The following is an 18,977-nucleotide window of genomic DNA, read 5'->3' on the forward strand; positions in this document are numbered from 1 at the left end:
CAATAGAATTGACATGGATAGTAATTATTTGACCAAGTCTTTGCTCTCACATGCCTGCAAAATTAATGGCTAGAGAAACCACATATCTACCTTGTATCAGACTCGTTTGTTCATGTACCATCATAGGAGCTTGTTCAGTCACGTTAGTTATTATTTGTCGTAACCATTGGATTTGTGAAACAAGCTTCAATACAAATTATAAAAAATCATTAGTATGATATAATGAGTAATAAAATCAGTATTAGAATACAAAGGGCATAAGTACCATGCTCCGACGTAAGTGCAGTTGCGTAATGACATGGATCTGTGTCCGACGGGGAAGGAAGCGCAATCAGGCTATGCTAGGGGATTCGGGAAAAATGACGGGACATATCGTTCAACGCTATGACATATCGGCATTTTGTACTACAAAATTTGGGAGACAAAAAGATACACGAATCAACCTTCATATCATTCACTAGTTCGACAAAAAAGAAAATACTACAATTCTGGAATAAGATAATAAAGATACACTAAAGACTACAAACGTTCCATAGTGGACTTCACGGAGTCAAGAATCCTAAATAATGGTAGAACATAGTAGAATGTTCGCCCTCCAGCCCAGTGTTTGCACATCACTAATCTCAATAAGTGTGCCCGTTTGCGTTTGATCCCACAAGCTCTTTAGAATGTTCCTGTTTACCTCGGATTTCTCCAATGAAATCACATTGTTCATGCAAATTCCAAGTCTATGGAGAGCCACCTCTGCTCCTCTAATATCAGAGAATAGTAAGCACATTCATGCCATATGCAGATCCTATTATTTGATATTGGAGGAGCGGAGGTGGTACATCCATTGCCGATCCATCTGCATCGTATTATGTGAGACCTTCGTATTAGATAAAGAACTTTATCAATTAGGTGGGGGAAAAGTAGAGTAAAAGTATTTATAATATTTAGTCCTTGCGATAGAACTCTCCATTCTTCTCATTCTAAAATACGTAATCTCTATTCTCCTCATTCTAAAAAAATCAACAAGTACTGTATTTGTAACATAAACTCATTCCAAAAAACGTTCCATTCTCCTTATTGTAAAATACTCTCCATTCTCCTCATTCTAAAAAATCAACAAATACTACATTTCTAACATAAAACTAATTAAAATACATACTCTCCATTCTCCTCATTTTTAAAAATCAACAAATGTAGTATTTGTAACATAAAACTCATTCTAAAAAACTCTCCATTCTCTCCTCATTCCAGCTAGAAAACATAAAACATAGAATACTAACCATGATAGGAGAGAGTTGCTAACATTTACCTCCTCTAGATCAGCTAGAAAACATAAAACATAGAATACTAACCATGATAGGAGAGAGTTGCTAACATTTACCTCCTCTAGATCAAGTGAAGAAGAAGCCCGAGGTCTCTGTCAAATGGTTGAGCTTGGGCTTTGGGAGAAAGAAGCAACTCATTTTACAAGGTTACCTTTAGTACCGGCTGGTGGGTCGAGCTGGAACTAAATGGTTTCAATTGGTAACGGTTGAAGATACCAACCGGTACTAACATGCATGAACACCATTTAGTACCGACTACACCCACAAGCCAGTACTAAATGACTTCTTGGGGAATATAACTGTTGGCCACACGGACCACGTACTGTCATTTAATACTGGCTGAGATTCCAAATCGGTACTACCGGGACTCCGGTGGCACTGTGCGTGATGACCGGTACTAACGCCGCGTGTTAGTAAAGCTATCCAGTACTTAACGTGTTGGATAAATACTCAGTTTTCCAGTAACGAGAGTCCACAAGTTGGATAAATACTCAGTTTTCCAGTACCGAGAGAGTCCGCAAATCTTAACATGTTGGGATACGAAGATCTACGAAGTGAATTGGAAAACGAAGCTATTTAATGAAGGGATTGCCGAACTGTTGTGCTCATATCTACTGCTACAGATTTGCAGCTAGCTGGCCTTTTCGATGCATCGCAATATAATATTTCAACGAAAAAAATAAATGCACCCACAAATTTGAGTTTGGTTAAGCGCCTCAAAATCAGGTCAAAGGAGAGGAGCTCAGCTCTCGCTCTCGGGAGCGTTATCTTGCTATTCGGGTCAGGTGGGACTGAAATCGTGTATAGTTATTAATAAGCCACAACTGCACCACAACAGCACACTATATGATATGAAGCATATAGTAATCTCTGCTCCGATCCAGCTATTTAGGATACTACCGATTCATTGGAGTCGTTGCATCTACTCCGGTTTGCCCTTCAATATAGAGCTACCAGTCAAGATGTCCTCAGAGAGCCTGTGCTACTGGCTGCTGCTTCTCGTCGCGCATTTCTCGCTCTCACCCAGCAGGGCCACCGCCGGCAAGGTGTCAGCGATCATTGTGTTCGGGGATTCGACGGTCGACGCAGGCAACAACAACTTCATCCCCACCATCGCCAAGGGAAACTTCCCACCGTATGGGCGAGACTTCGACGGGGGCGTCGCCACCGGCAGGTTCTCCAATGGGCGCCTCGCCACGGACTTCTTTTCGGAGGCGTTCGGGTTGCCGTCGTCTGTGCCGGCGTACCTGGACCCCAGCTACTCGATCGACCAGCTCGCCATGGGTGTGAGCTTTGCCTCCGCAGGCACCGGGCTGGATGATTTAACAGCAAAAATCGCAGTAAGTGAACTTGTACCCTTCTGTTAAGCTATGATTTTTATTTTATTTCTCCGCGTTGCATCGTCGCTTCTACTTTTGCTTTGGGATTGGGACGGGTATTTCACTGTTGTTCAAGTGAAGACATGCTTCTGAACGGCGGCGTGGATGAGCCTGCTGTCCTATTCATTCAACCAGAACTACTAGATTATTGGTTCGAAAATTCTGATGAGGACTGATTGGCCAATTCATTATCTTGTTTCAAGACCAAGCACTCCTTATCTGTGTACGTATTTGGATGGTAGGGACTAAAGTTTAATTTCATCACATGGAATGTTTGGTCACTAATTAAAAGTATAGGCTAATGATAAAACTAATTGCATAAATGAGGACTAATTCGTGAGATGAATCTATTAAGCCTAATTAATCCATAATTAGTACATGTTTATTGTAGCGTCACATGGGCTAATCATGGACTAATTAGGCTTAATAGATTCGTCTCGCGAATTAGCCCTCATTTATGCAATTAGTTTTATCATTAGACTATATTTAATACTTCTAATTAGTGGCTAAACATCTGATGTGACGGGACTAAAAATTTAGTCCCTAGTATCCAAACATCCCTAGTCCCATGCCCAAACATTACAATGGTATCGGACATATAAACCATTATTTCTATAACAGTAATATGAGTTCGGTTCATAAATTGTAAGGTACTAAGGCCCCGTTTGGTTCTCAAGACTAAATTTTAGTCCTTGTCACATCGAATATTTAGATACGGAGTATTAAACATAGATTAATTATAAAAATCAATTGCACAGATGGAGGCTAATTCGCGAGATGAATCTATTAAGCCTAATTAGTCCATGATTTGATAATGTGATGCTACAGTAAACATGTGCTAATCATGAATTAAATAGGTTTAATAAATTCGTCTCGCGAATTAGCCTCCATCTGTGTAATTAGTTTTATAATTAACTCATGTTTAATCCTCCTAATTAGTCTTCGAAGATTCAATGTGACATGGACTAAATTTTAGCTCAAGGATCCAAACGCCCCCTAAACATAAACATAAACGTATTAGGAAAGTACTCAATACAAAATTTTTTAGATACTGGAAAAATTAATCCAGCTTCAACCACCTCAAAAGAACATGAATCTGGGCTATGCCTACACAAACAAGAGTTCAAAGCAAGTAAGGCCTTGTTTACTTCCCAAGTTGGGAGTTGCAAAATTGGCATTTTGCCATAAATGCGATACTGTAGCGTTTCGTTTGTATTTGTAAATTATTGTCCAAATATTGACTAATTAGGCTCAAAAGATTCGTCTCACAAAGTACAACAAAACTGTGCAATTAGTTTTTGATTTCGTCTACATTTAGTACTCCATGCATATACCGCAAGTTTGATATGATGGGGAATCTTCTTTTTGCATAGGGTCAAAGTTGGGAGTTTGGAGGGAAGTAAACAAGGGCTAAAAGACATCTGAAAAAATAATTCGTAACTTGGAGAACCATCACTACTGGAAAATTTAGCATTCGTCCCGAGACTCAGTACCGGTTGCATTTTTAGTACCGGACCTAACGACTAGTCCCCGAGGAGCCCCCGTGACCCCCTTTAGTACCGGGTAGAGGCTTCACCCGGTACTAAAGGTCACCCATTAGTACCGTTGAAGCTTCCAACCGATACTAATGTGCCTAAGGGCCTTTAGTACCGGGTGGACCGCAGAAGGAAGAACCACCACCAATCTGCAAGACATCCAACCAACACTCCACCAAAGACCTCCACCCACACTCCACTCACCGAATACTCCATGAAGATATCCACCACCTCGGAAGTGCTTTGAGGAATATTAGCCACCATTAGTAGAATTACCCCACTACCATTGTATTACTCCACCACCTCTGTACTACTAGAATAAAGGGAGGCCGTCGAAGCTCGTCCCTCGGTTTGTAAGGTAATTAAGGTTTGTGCTAAGCGCTTGGGGTTTCCTGAAAGGGAAAGCCGCGTGTAAGCTTATCCCGTGGAAATGGATTAAGCTGTCCTGGTAGCATCCCTATCTTCCTTTAAGCTCGTTCGTATAGGGCGATATCTCTACGCTAGGGACCCTAGAGGAGAAACCTCTGCGTGTGTCGTTCTCGTGTTAGCCCTGGTAGCGGTGTTTGAGGAGAACCCTGTGTGCGCAGAGAAGTGTTCCCTTCGGGTGGAACTGCCTGGGGAGACGGTAGAGCCTGAGTCCTGTGTGAGCGTGGCTGGGGACGGTGAGGGTGAAGACCGGGTTGGCCTGGTTCTGAAGCGAGCCAGCGATGCATGCGATGAGTACCGAGTAGGACTTACACAAGCATAGCAGCACGACCGGCTAAATTTTTGGTCTTGCTGACCCACAAAGATCCTGAAAATCAATATAATCAAGGTATATACCTAATCACGCACCCGCGCGTACCGTACCTGCTGAATAGTTGCTGAAAGCGACCTCGAATGGTAGCTCAATAGTGCTCAATAGTGAGCGAATAGTGCCATCATATTTTCATCCATCCTGAGGTGCTCCACCCACTCCCTGGTGAGTGCTCGGGCACTATTCATATTCCCATTTTGAATAGTGAGCTGAATTTCTATAGTGCCGCGAATTTGAATAGTGTTCGTAGAATTTGAATAGTGCAGTGAATAGTAACTCGAGATTCATAACTCAAAAAATTTTAAAATCTCGAGTTCCCAATCGCATTGTTTTCCCCCTATAGGGTTAGTACTGGGTGCTAAAGGGTGACCTTTAGTACTGGGTGAAGCCTCCACCCGGTACTAAAGGGGTACCTCCCCCACGCTCACCCCCTCCCCACACGTATTTATCCGCTCATCCCCCTCATTCGGCCTCTCAACCGCGCCTCTCTCTTCTTCTCCCCGCCCGCTCCCCCCCACATAGATCAATCCCCTTGCCGCCCCTCCCGTCACCGCCCCTCTCATCCCCCCTCCGCTCAACCCTCACCTCTTACATGTGGCGAGGAGCGGTGGCGGGGCAAGGAGTGACGGAGGCAAGAAGGGAGGACGCGGTGAGGCAGCGGACCATTAGCAAGGCATGGCGGAGCAAGGAGCGGCGGCGGCGGCAACCGGCGGCGGTGGCTGAGCAGCGTAAGTACGCCACCTCCCTCCCTCCCCCTCTCTCTGGTGCGGGACTCAGGTGCTGTGTGGCCGGGGCTCCGGCGCTCGGGTGGACGACAGCGGGGTGCGGCTGGGGCTCTGGCACTCTGGCGGATGGTGGCGAGGTGCGGCCAAGGCTCCGGTCGGCAGATTTCTTTTTTTATTTTTTAATATCCTTTTAGTACTGGTATTTGACTCGGTACTAAAGCCAGTTTTAGTACCAAAGTAGCAATACTGGTTGCACAACTAGTACTAAAGGGGGCTTAGGAACCGGTACTGAAGGCGCTTTCCCAACAGTGCATCTAGTGAAGATGCGTCTAGTGAAGAAACATAGAGACGCCAACTCTAAAGTGCAACATGTCATTGTTAACATCTCCTTGTTGCTGTCAATTTAGTACAAGTTGGCCTGGAACCGGTGCTAGTATGCTTCTCTGAATAGTACCTACAAAAATATCTTTGTTTCATATTTGTCTCATACAACATCATCAGTGAGATCCATATTTCCGAACAAAATGTTGTAGCCTCATCAATAGGTATAGATTTGGTTTCTGACACCTGTTTGATCCGATGGTTGCACAAATAATGTAAATTTAAAGGTAAAATAATACCAAATACAATATGTAGAGCATGCTATAAAAATTTGGCATAGTGATACCAGAAGAAAAGATGGTTAATAGTTTTCTAGCGGATAACTGGTATTGTTTGTTTCCCACATTATAATGAAAACAGAATGAAGAATCGGAATATGCGACTAGAGGGGTGAATATGTCCCCATTGCCATCTCAAACACACCTCTCTTTTATATGCTTATGTCCGAACAAAGCTTATATTCTAATTGCCATCTCAAACACACCTTGCTTCTATACGTCAAGATAACACAAATCAACTTGTGATAAGCTCACCCTAGGAACGATTAGAAATGCTCAAACGAGGTGGAAGCAAACGAAAAAGCAAGACATCAAAAAGCTTGCACAAAGAAGATTGAGCTTAACCACTACTGAACCTCAACTTGACTAATCATGCAAAGATTAATTAAAGGGTACATGATTAAACATGAGAATAATAAATATCTAAGCAAGGATGTAGTGATTAACTAACAGTTGCATGAATTAAACACCTAAAAACGGACCTTGATAGGCTGCTGTCTGCACACTGGGCCGACTGCTCCTCTCGGGTGGGCTGTCCCTGAGCTCCAGCCTGCTTGCTGCGGCTGCTGGATGCCGAGCTGGGCCGGCAGGGTCGCCGGGCGCGCTCCACTGCTAACCGCTGGCCGCTCCGCAGCTGGGCAAGCTGCACTGGGGGTTCCTATTTAACTTCTCGTAACTATAAAGCCCATTACGTTCAAATAGTATTGCATTACTCTCCACGAACAGCTCAGCCCATTAGGTCCAAATACTATTGCATACAGGCTTTTGTTTATTTTTTTCATTTTTCTCATTGTCCTAGCTATTACCCCATTATATGCTAAGATGTACGGTGATTAATTCTTAACATGAAAGTTTTAGTTTAACACATTCTGAAAAAATATAATCCAGCATTCTGATTATACTAATTTGACATTTTAAGCATAAAAATTGAATAGATATACTTAAAGTGTTGAACTAATGCAGTCAACATTTTCAAATGCTAGGTTCAACATTTTCCCAAATTTAGTTCAACAACTCCGATAGACTAGATCAACATTTTGTGCATAAATGTTGAAGTAGTATGTCTACAATGTTGAAGTAGTTATTCAAAATGTTGAAACAACACATTCCAAATGTTGATTTAAAAAATACATATGAAAATTTAAAAATATACATATATTGAATCTTATTTTGTTGCATTAATTCCAACTAGCACAGTGGTTCAAAAGGATTTTAAATAAATTAACGGTCTAAGAGAAAAATGCATTTGAACTTTGAAACTCAAATGGGATTCTCCTCCACCTCCTCCATTTGATCGCTGACCCGTGGCAATTGGCAGTGGTTCGAGCATGCCAGAGAGTTAGGGTAAGGAGAGATTACATGCATCCAATGGATAAGAAAGCTCGCACGAATCTCTAACACCGGAAGCCATGTAATAAATGGGTTCCGGAAGCCATATAGGATCTGCGAGCTGCACTCCCGCATGTAGGGTGTTGCCCGGATGCTACCACCAGGCTGGGTTAGCACTTGGAGCGCGCACCGCCTAGGCCTTTGCGAAGCTGGCTGGGCCGCATCCACTAGCTCCACTCGCCTAGCTGGTCTGCCACTGCGAAGGGGGAGATCTATATGGCTTCCAGAAGTTTTTTTCCCTACCCAACTTTCACATTCATACATATGGATCGTTGGTTGCATCTCCTGGTCCTCCCCAACCCTAGCGCTGCCTACAGCTACCACCGTTGCCGGTCCTGCACTCGTGCCTCCCCCGTGCTCACCACCAGCCCTGCGCCCGTGCCTCCCCGCGCTCGCCACCAACCTCTGCTGCCCCGTCGTGTCATCGACCTCCGCAGCCATCGCCATCGCCTGTGAGTGCGCAACTGCCCACGCAAGCCCCACTGCCTCGAGGCGTGCAGTCGATGCCCTACCCTGCTGCCGCCGGCTTGCTCTACCGATAGGTTGAAGAAGGTCGAAAATTATTTTCCAAAAATGTTGATTATTGTTTCTAAAAATGTTGAATCCAATTCGTCGAGACGTTGAAGGAGACAATAAAAAATGTTGAACGTATGTTAATCTATATTTTTGAAAATATTGAATCCAGTAATTTTGGATGTTGATTTAATTTTTAGAAAATGTTGGATCTAGTTTGTTGAAATATCAACTTAATAAATTTAATTGAGCTTATCCAGCTTTATAGTTACGAAGCTTAATTGGTTTTCTGCAAGTTGGCCCCGCTGCGAAGTGTCAGCTCGTGCCGTGGGCCAGCTGCACAGCTACGCTGGACCGTTTTACGGCCTGCTCCGAGGCATCCTGCTCACGGCCGCCTCGCTAGGCTGCCTGGTGAGCAGCGCAGCGCTGGACCTGCGGCGCCTGCTGGCTCGCGTTGCAGCTCGCGTCCGCCTGACGCCTGCTGCTTCGCGTGAGGCTGCGGATGTAGCTGGCGTCGAGAACGCAAACAGGAAGAACAGAAGCAAAAACAAAGAACTCCGCCTAAACTTCAAACCAAAAGACCTTCCTCAAAATACGACGGATTGAAATGAAAACTTCAGCCATAGAAGAACCTCCTCAAGGTCACGCTGAATTTGTGAGGGATTTGACTATTTGAGGCTCATAAGGATCCTACCAACAAAAGCTCCCAAGAAATCACAAAATTTGGAGCCAAATGCAAAGAACAAAATATCTCCAAAAATGCTCTGAAAATCTAGATCTTAAAATGAAGAAAATGGAGAAACAATTGAGCATAAAATTGATCTTTAGATTACTCCTTTTAGATTACTCCTGTATGTACGTTTTACAAGCTCCTCTTAGCACTACTCGATGTTGAATGGCAAAAAGCTCATGAATAAGAGCCTCTCATCTCTCCCTTTTAACTCTAAAAAAAAAAAGCTCTCTCACACACATAAATGAGAAGTCTACCCAAAAAAGATGGCTATCCTAACAACCCACTCCACATATATATAGGCACCCGACAAATATCTAGAATGTCCTTAAATGAAGCACACGAACCAAATACCCCAGGGTAAAACCACAAGTTTTTCTCGGACCCGACGTCTTCACGACTTCGCTTCACCTCAACGCAAGTTTCTTAATGGTGCTACACATCCTCCAACTCGACGTCGTCCTGTGCACTTAACTCACCCTAAGTTTTGAGGTCCAAACCAGCTAACCCTCTTGCACACCTCGCTAGGCGTACTCACCTTCGGTTTTGAGGCCAGACCGATCAAACCCTCTTGCATGCCGCACAGGACATGACACATCAATGTCGACTCGTGTCCGACCTCCGCTAAGCCTTTGACGTCTCCAAGTTTTTCGCTCCAGCTTCTCCACCTTCAACTCGCCTCCATCCCGCTTGACTCAACCGAGGTCTCTCCATCCCATCCATGTACTCCTCGGATCCCTCGGTTCAAGACTACTCGTGTCGACCCTTCACCATCCTTGGTCCATAACATGAACCTTTCGCTTACCTTCACCTCATGCCGTCGGCCTCTATATCGCATTCAACATCTGCATATTACAAGCCAAGAAATAAATCAATCTACACAACATTATCAATCACTCATCATCTAAGGGTGACCACCATTTATCCTCGAAGCAACTATATAAATAGTTGGATGCAGCAGCACACAACACAGTGCTCGGGTATGCAGACGAGAGGAGAGGGGCGGGGAGGGGGCCCCACCTTACGCCGGGCGAGAGAAGTAACAAGGCCATGCGCAGATTATCAGTTTAATCAATTTACATTACAAATGCCCCAACCAAACACTACGACCTGAGTTACTCGGAAGAAAAAACACTACTTGAGTTGAGCCCTTTTGTACGTATAAGAGTATGCCTGGCATGCATGTGTCACCGTGAGGGTGGGTGATTTATGACGGGTAGTATGACCCTGCCGATGGTTTCCCTGATTCCTCTTTCCTTGGGTGTATAATTCAAGAAGAAAGGCACACCAAACCAGCCGGTCCTGGGACATGGCTAGCTGGCATGAAGCTAGTCGAGAGCCACAGCATTTCCCTGCCTTCTTCTCTCACTCCACTCACCCAAACACTCCGGTGGTCTTGGAACTCTACTTGATCCTCTTGACGTTGTTCTATATCCTCGTCTCACCCCCGTTGCTCGTGAGGAGCTGACACTCTCTGCAGCTTTATTAGTTGCTTAGTGGTGTTTCCTTCGTTTGACGACCGTAACATTGCCTTGTACAGTACCTCTGCTTTCGCTATGGCCTACAGGCAATACCGATAATGCCCTCCGCCCCTTACAGTAATACACCAAGCTAGTGTCCAAGTTGATCCGATGGTTTTTCCTACCCTAGTCACCCCCATCTGGCTGGACATTGATCTTGGCTTGGAGAATCTGGAATGCTCGTAACAAGTAGAACTTGATGCTCAACCTGGCAACATGCGCGCTACACTACGTGCAGCAATTTCGAACATGGACCTCCGGGGTTTGCTGCAGGACCGGTTGAGCTCCACGATTGACTGCTATCCTACGAGCTTGTGCAGCTACACACTACATTTTTTCCTCCTAGAAACAGCTCCTCGGTATACTGAGATAATATCTATAAACGAAGCCTGTTCTTGGATACTTTCAATAATAACATCGCTAGATTCAGGTGAGCTAGGATCCTTTTCCCCACCTTGTCGCTAATAAAAAAAAGATTGCCAATACCAAGTAGCAACTAGTGTGGCACGACCATTTTCTTGTTTTTATTGATTCTTTGTTCTCTCCATATCGTAAACATTTGAATTTAGGTCCTGTATAGCAGGAGGGATATATTCTGTTTCGCGAAGAAACGGATTTTCGTTTTTAAGAAACTGAGAAATCTATTTTTTTTCTGAGTTTTGGTTTCTGATAGAAAACTGAGCAACATTTCTACTTTTGTATCTGAAATAGATAAACCGATTCGTAGATTCTTGGTTTCTCTCCGGAAATTGTTTGCCCCTGATAATGCTCCTTACTCGCCAAAAAAAAAATTGCAAACCAGTACTGTGTCCTTCCCAAAGCTTACATACAGTTACTTACTTCAAAGGAAGTTCTAACTTTGTTGTTTGCAACCTATTCGAATTTACTCCAGTCAGTGATACCTTTGAGGCAGCAGCTGGAGTACTTCAAGGAGTACAAGGAGAGACTGAAACTCGCAAAGGGGGAGTCCATGGCCAAAGAGATCGTCGCGGAGGCTCTCTATGTCTTCAGCATCGGCACCAACGACTTCATCCTGAACTACTTCGTCCTTCCTCTCCGCCCGGCCCAGTACACCGCGCCGGAGTACGTTACCTACCTAATTGGCCTAGCTGACGCGGCCGTTCGTGACGCCTACGACCTCGGCGCGCGCAAGATCGAATTCACCGGCCTTGCGCCGTTCGGCTGCGTACCTTCAGCCAGGACGCTGAACCACGACGAGCCCGGCGAGTGCAACGAGGAGCACAACCAGTTAGCGATGAGATTCAACGCCGAGCTGCAGGAGGCCGTGAGGAAGCTCAATGGTGACCTCGCCGGCGCGCAGGTGGTGTACGCAGAGACGTACAGCGTGGTGTCTACCATCATTGCCAACCCGTCGTTCTACGGTTAGTGGCCCTATCTATCTTCACAACATTAAAAATAACTTACGATAATACTTCCTCCACTCTAAAATGTAGATCGTTTTAACATTTTTAGGTTACATATCTATATGTAGAATTATGTTTAGATACATATAGTAAAATCTATATACGTAGAAAAATCAAAACGGAGGAAGTAAATATTATGTAAATGAGTGCAATGTCTTGGACAAACCATGACTTGGTGTCAACTGTCATGATATAATGAAAGAAAATAGTTGTAGGGTAACTGGTGCAGTAGGATCGACGACTTGAGCACAGTCTGCTGGAATTTCATACTGTCCGGTTTCCTTGCGATGACCAGGATTCGAGAACGTGGCGCAAGGTTGCTGTGGCACAGGACTCATCGAGACATCTGTCCTATGCGGCTTGGATCGACCGTTGACGTGTCAAGACGCGGATAAGTATGTGTTCTTTGATTCAGTTCATCCGTCCCAGCGGACATACAGGATAGTGGCTAAGCATATTCTGAACACTAAATTGCAAGTGTTCTTGTGACATCTTTAATTTGTAACCGTGCAATTTACAATAAGGACGTACCCTCTCCGTTTTTATTTATAAGACACAGATTCAAACTTTACAATTTTAAACTAATAATTTAACTATTAATTTTTTATTTATATAATGTAAATTTTATATGGTTAAATATATTCTACAATGAAAGTTTATAACCATAAAAAATAATATAAGATAAATGGGTGGTCAAATGGTATTTGGAAGACCGTGCCCAGTATAGTTTATAAGATGGAGGGATTAATTAAGGGGGTGTTTGGTTCTAGGGACTAAAGCTAGTCCCTATCCCATCGAATGTTTAGATACTAATTAGAAGTATTAAATATAGGTTAATTACGAAACCAATTGCAAAAATGAATGCTAATTCACGAGACGAATCTATTAAGCTTAGGGCCTGTTTGTTTCCCACCTCCTAAAATTTTAGCTTCTAAAAACTTTTAGTCAGTTTTTAGTCCATGGTCTAAAGATTGTTTGGTTCCCCCTCCTAAAACTGACTAAAAGCAATAAATGTTGTGGCAAAATGACCCTACTGCCCTCCCCCATGCCACTGCCCAAGTCTGGCATCAAAATTGCCCTGGACTGCTGACGCCATTTTGCTGCTGGACTGCTGGTGCCACACCCTGCAACCAGGGCTACCGTCTAGGCGGCAAATTTTTTTTTGTTGCTGTCGCCAACACACTGAGGTAGCTCTAGGCGGCAAAATTTTCTTTAGCCACATGTTTATTACATTCTATAAAAAAAGTGCACACAAATGTACATACACTCATCCATACAACAATTCAACACATCAATAAAATCATCATTACAAGTTGACATCTATGATCTACTAAACAAATCATCGGCTATCCAATCACGGAACTCATTCATTTTTTGATCTTCGTCTCCATGACGTACATTTGACACATTACCGTCAGAAGAGGATCCTTCGGCGAATGGAACATAGTTTTCATCACGATCAACCAAATCAAAGTCCGCATCACTTAAAAAATTCTCCCTAATAAAATTGTGTAGTGCCATGCGCGCAATAATTATACGACTTTGCTTTTGCATTGGATAGCTAGGAAGGTCAAGCAATATCCTCCACTTTATCTTTAGAACTCCAAACGACCGTTCAATGACATTACGAAGTGAAGAATGTGAGTAATTAAATAGTTCTTTTTTACCTCTTGGCATTGGCCCTTGTCTAAACTCTGGCAAATGGTACTTGGGTCCTTTGTAGGGTGCAAGATATCCCGGTCAGTTTGGGTAACCGGAGTCAACAAGGTAGAACTTACCTGCACATTCATAATACATAAATTATGTAAGTCACAGACCAAGTGTTGTATTAATAATAAAATACATACAGTTATTTGTCATTACCTTCAGGTGGATTTGGATTTTTATCTCCAAACTTGTTAATTGCATCTTTAAATACCCTCATATCATGAACTGACCCAGGCTAACCAGCCACCACAAAAGTAAACCTCATATTGAAATCACATGTGGCCATGACATTCTGACTCGTATATCCATGTCTTCCCATATGTTGTACTACTTAGGTACTTGGCACTATTACAGGAATATGAGTACCATATATTGCTCCAATGCAATTGTCAAATAAGGGTGTGAACCGAGGGCTTTGCAACCTAGGATACACAAAATTAAACTCAGGGTCCTTTGGCTTAATGATGTCAACTGCTAGCTTGTTCACACTCTCTAGAACTTTATCAAACTTTCTACATATTGTTTCTAGTGACCTTGTGAAACAGTCTTCAGCTTGTCTAAGAGATTGAGGTGCACCACATATCCATAGAAACAGCCCTAAAACCTCCATAGATGACATCCTCTTAGTTGATTTCAATCCATATGATTCAACTAGCAAACTATGCAGCCTCAGAAATAAATCTTGACTCATTCTAAACATATTGTAACAAGATATGCTATTTCCTAGTGTCTTCATGACCTATTCAAATCCACTTTCTGTTGCTATTCTGTGCTCTACTTTGTTCAAATAAGTGTCAAATTGATACATACCCAACATGGCAGCAACAATTGTTAAGATTTTTCTCCTCTTCTTCCTACAATGCAATATATAGGATTGTATTCTTTGATCAAAGTCATCTCTATCATCGTCCTCCTCATCCCATTGCTCCTCTTCTTCCTCTTCTTCCTGCAACCAGAGAAACAAACAAATCAGTACAAAAATTATGGGAACTAAATGAGATATCTAGCAAGCAATAATAACATAGCATCAAATCCAGCCAGCATCAATTACACACAGCAGCAAATCCACACATTCTTGAAACACCTCAATACATGTCCATTTCAAATGAAACAACACAATTCAGACATAATAAAAGGTTTTGAGATAAGAAGACAACTAAAGTTCTTAAGAAATCAAATAACACAATTCAGATAGATATGGTAGTCATTCCATATCTTCCTCAACCAAATCAATTTCTCCTCATCATTGTCGATCATGTCAAACACATCTTTGTAGTACTCATGCTGAAATAATCTAGTTGCTATGCCAAATTCAGATGAAGTCAGTCCAGCTCCAGCCTGCTTTACCAATAACAGACACCTCTTTATGTCATCCTTTTCCTTCTGCTTCTTTTCCAACTCCTTTTGTTTCTCCATCTCTCTCAAATAGTGCCTCTTTTCCAACTCCAGCTACCTAAATTGGTGCTTCTTTTCCAACTCATCTTGCCTCTGCTTTACCATTTATGCTATTGCTGCTTCTTCCTTAATCCTACAAACTTGCAACTCAACAAGAAGCCCCTGAAACATCTTGACCATTGGGCTCTTACTCTTCTTATTTGGGCTTGTGGCTATGTTTGCAGTGCTATTTGTTCTCTTTCGATTGCTACTGCTCAAAGGACTTGCCAAGAACTCCTCTTCCTCTTGTTCTCCATCCTCCTCATCACCCAAGTCTCCCTCCTCATCTTCCTTATCTTGAGTTGATGAACCTGGTATGATAGAAGCTTAACTGTCCACTAAAGTTCCTTTAAATATCTCTTCAAGATATCCAACATATGTAGGCACACCAAACATGAACTTTCTAAATTCAACTTTTCCCTGTATAACAATAAACAAATTATCAGGACCAATAAATTTTCCCTTTACTTATGAATATAGACATTACATGTTTCACAACATTACAAACAAGTTACCTTTAACTCCTTTTCCCACCATGCAGCTGTAACGACTCTGCCTTAATTAGGTGTACTTAATCCTAAACCAGTTGTTAGTCGCTAAGCAAAAGAGGTAAAATGTCCTTTTGACCCTAACAACCTCGTTTTGGGGTTCAAAGCAAATCTTGAGTTTTGTTTTCCAACTTAAATCTTTTGCCCAAATGAGAGTTTGTAAAACTTTTAATTTCAGAAAACTTTTGTTAAAAAGGACCCTTCAGCTTTCGGAGTGGACCCCCGCAAAAGTCGATAGTGGCGCCAGTGCGCCCATGCATTTTCGCCCGCGCGCCGTGCGCCGCGTGGCCGCCGACCACCGGCAGCCCGCCGGCATCCTATCCTCGACAAGGAAGCGACAGGACAGGAGCTTCGACGCCAAACCCACGCCCACGACAAGACGGAGCGAGCGTCGTGCTGGCCAATCGCCACCCGAGCACATCTTTCACCCCTGCCGCGCATCCACGCTCGCCAATCAGAGCCTTGCCCACTCGCCGAAAAAGCCGCCACACCGCCGTCGTCCCGCGCCCTCGCCCGCTCGCCCAACCAGCGCCGCGTCTTCCATTTCCCTCGCACGTCGCGCCGCTGCCGCACACCGACCGAGCCGCCCCCCCAATCCGACGTTTGAAGCGACCAGACACACGCTTGACCTCGCCAATCCTTCTGCCTAGCAAAATCGTGCTTGCTTGACGCTATATCCTTTGTCTAATGCCCGGAGGATCCTGCCCCCGAAGCTCCGCTTCTCTGGCCAATGGAAGCACCGACCAATTGCCGCCGTGGCAGAGCGCTCCTTCTTCCTCGATCTTATGCTCTCACCCGCTCAAGCTCGTTCCTTCCTCTGACCACTTCCGCGCAGCTATAAAAGGGGTACCGAAGCCTCTTACCGGAGTCCCTTCGCCATCACTTCCTTTGCCGCTCTTCTTGCTCTGTTCTTCTCCACCGCACTTGCCACCGCCTGAGTTCTCTGTGGAACTCCCCCTTTCCGCCCAACCCTGTGCTTGGTTGACACCACCCACCGCTTCACCATTCTCTCACACGGCTCTAGAGCTTGCCTGTTGTCCACGAGAGCCACCGCCGCCGCCGGAGCACCGCCGGACCTCGCTGCCGCTCGAAGCTTACCTCCTTCTGCCGTTCCGCTTCGGCTTGTTTCATCCTGACCCCAAGACCTCATCCATAGACCTGGAGGTAAGCTGCTGACCCCTGTCCATCTCGCCCGACCCTGTCTGTCTCGCCCGACCCTTGTCCGCCTCGCCCGAGGGCTCGGCTGTATCCTTTTCTTTTGACCGAGGATATTTGTGTAAAATTCCAAGGACTCCTCTATTTTAAATCTGAGGACCTCGGTATAGTCTTTCCTTAAGTCTGAGGGTCAGATCGCAAGTTTTCCTGGTCCGACTCTTTTAACGTGTTCTAAATCAACAGAAGCTTGGAAGTTACACCTTAATTCGTAGAGAAATCAGCTTTGTACCAAATCTCTTTTGTTGAAATCCTTGTTCTGTCTGGCTTCTTGCAAAATTAGAATTTTTTTTTGGAAAAGGTGCATAAAAACATTCGGAAGTGAATAACTCGCCTAATGCGCTGAACCTCCCCAAACGCAGCTCTCTCTCTCTCTCTCTCTCTCTCTTTATGCAAACATGAATACAACTGACCCCTTGCATTGCATTTTGTGTAGAGCTGACCCTCGCCGACGGCAGCTACGAGCTTCACCCGGCGCCAGAAGATGAAGCTGTAGCAGAGCCGCCGCTTGCAAGAGTCGAGCTGGTGCACAGCGAAGACCAGTTTGCTTCCGTCCTGCTTGAAGGTAAGCCCTGGAGCATCACCCAGTATTTTTAAACTTGAGCATGCCTTCTGTTGTATATCTGTGCATTACTTTACAGGAGTTGTTTGAAACCATAGATGCGTGACTTAGTTTCCCTTTGATCTGAACACTAGTATGATAGGTCGAGTAGTTGCAATGCTTAAACAGGACTCGGTACAAGTCGAGTGATTCCTGTCACTCGCGAGTTATAGGAGTTGCTTGTTCTCCTTTTGTCACCACTATAAGGACGATGGACTGGGCAGGGTCTTGTGAACTATTTTGGTGGTCGGTGGATGGCCCCGTCTGTCTACTTGAAATTGATTAAGGTCGGAAAGTGTTGGTGTTTGTGATAAAGTGTTTGAAAGTACTAATCTCATACCTAGTATGTGACGGGGAAGCCTAGTACCTGATTGAACTAGGGCGTGGCTTATACCCCTGCTGTCCCTGGAACGAGGTTTCCATGGTGCATCATGTAGGTGCAAGTGCGGTCACAGTGCAGCAATAGGCCGGGACTGTGGAGCATTGCATACCAAGGGAAGTTTGGACATGACACGCGCCTGGGAATTGATGGGGATGGCTGACAAAGGAAGCGGCCCTTCGTGGTGCGCGGATGTCGTGAGATTAGGTTCGCCATGCATGGTTAAGAAATTTGAATCGATTCGTCTACCTCTCACAGTTTGGGACTGCTTGATCACTATGCTACACTGAGTAAGAATGGAAGATAATGGTGATCTAAATATTGTTGCTTGCTTAATTGCTTGGAAACTATTGCTTGTTTAATATAGCTGCTAACCTAGAATGGTAAACAACAATAGAACTTGTGGCTAAAATGTTGAAAGTAAGGATCTACTGTAGTCGCTTTTGGCAAAACAAACCCCTCAGCCAAAAAGCCTTGCATGTCTAGAAGTTGGTGGATTAGAACCACCTGTCGGTTAAGTCTTGTTAGGCGTAGTTGCTCAGCCTTGCTTGTGGCACATCTTTCAGGTGATGTTGGAGCCCCTGATTTTGCTGCTTGTGGCACTTGGCCTCCCCAGCTTCCTCCTGGGTGGACGGTTGAGTGGGGTCCCTCCTCGGACGGTGAGGACAGGGACAAGTAATGTCATGATCGGCCTCATCATGACGTCCGACCCCGGCGTTAGCTTCCGTTTGATCTTTTTCCGCTGCTTAAGAACTCTATAAAACTTTGTTGGATTTCGAAACCGAGTTGTAAAATTAATGGACTTGTTTAACTTGGATGATCTGTTGTATTCTTTGGAACCTCTCACCTTTGTGTGAGCTCTGCTTTTTCGGTCCTAATTAGTGGTTTTATCGGATGAAATCCGACGGACTGCCGAGTTAACTTGATTAAAGCATAAGATCGCGTGTCAGGCAACTTAATTGTGCTTTAGCTAAGTTAATTAGGGTGGTTTCGCCACAGCTGGTACCAGAGCAGGTTAGTAGGACAGAGAAGACAATAGATCCAAAACACCTTTTTCTAACTTAAATTTGCAAGAAATGTGTTTGAAAACTCCGTACGACCGCTAAAGAT

The 18,977-nt window shown here is 44.2% G+C and overlaps 1 protein-coding gene across 1 annotated transcript; it reads left to right on the forward strand.

Annotated features, from left to right (window-relative positions):
• Positions 1-2,147: 2,147 nt before the first annotated feature.
• On the forward strand, positions 2,148-18,682 carry LOC117846253 (GDSL esterase/lipase At2g42990). The gene is made up of 6 exons (XM_072292156.1): positions 2,148-2,656; positions 11,455-11,944; positions 12,282-12,381; positions 13,710-13,753; positions 17,324-17,452; positions 18,434-18,682. The coding sequence occupies exons 1-6, from the start codon at positions 2,168-2,170 to the stop codon at positions 18,544-18,546; spliced, it is 1,365 nt and encodes a 454-aa protein (XP_072148257.1). The 5' UTR covers positions 2,148-2,167; the 3' UTR covers positions 18,547-18,682.
• Positions 18,683-18,977: the final 295 nt, after the last annotated feature.

This window comes from Setaria viridis, chromosome 2 (genome assembly GCF_005286985.2).
Source record: "Setaria viridis chromosome 2, Setaria_viridis_v4.0, whole genome shotgun sequence".
Lineage (NCBI taxonomy): Eukaryota > Viridiplantae > Streptophyta > Magnoliopsida > Poales > Poaceae > Setaria > Setaria viridis.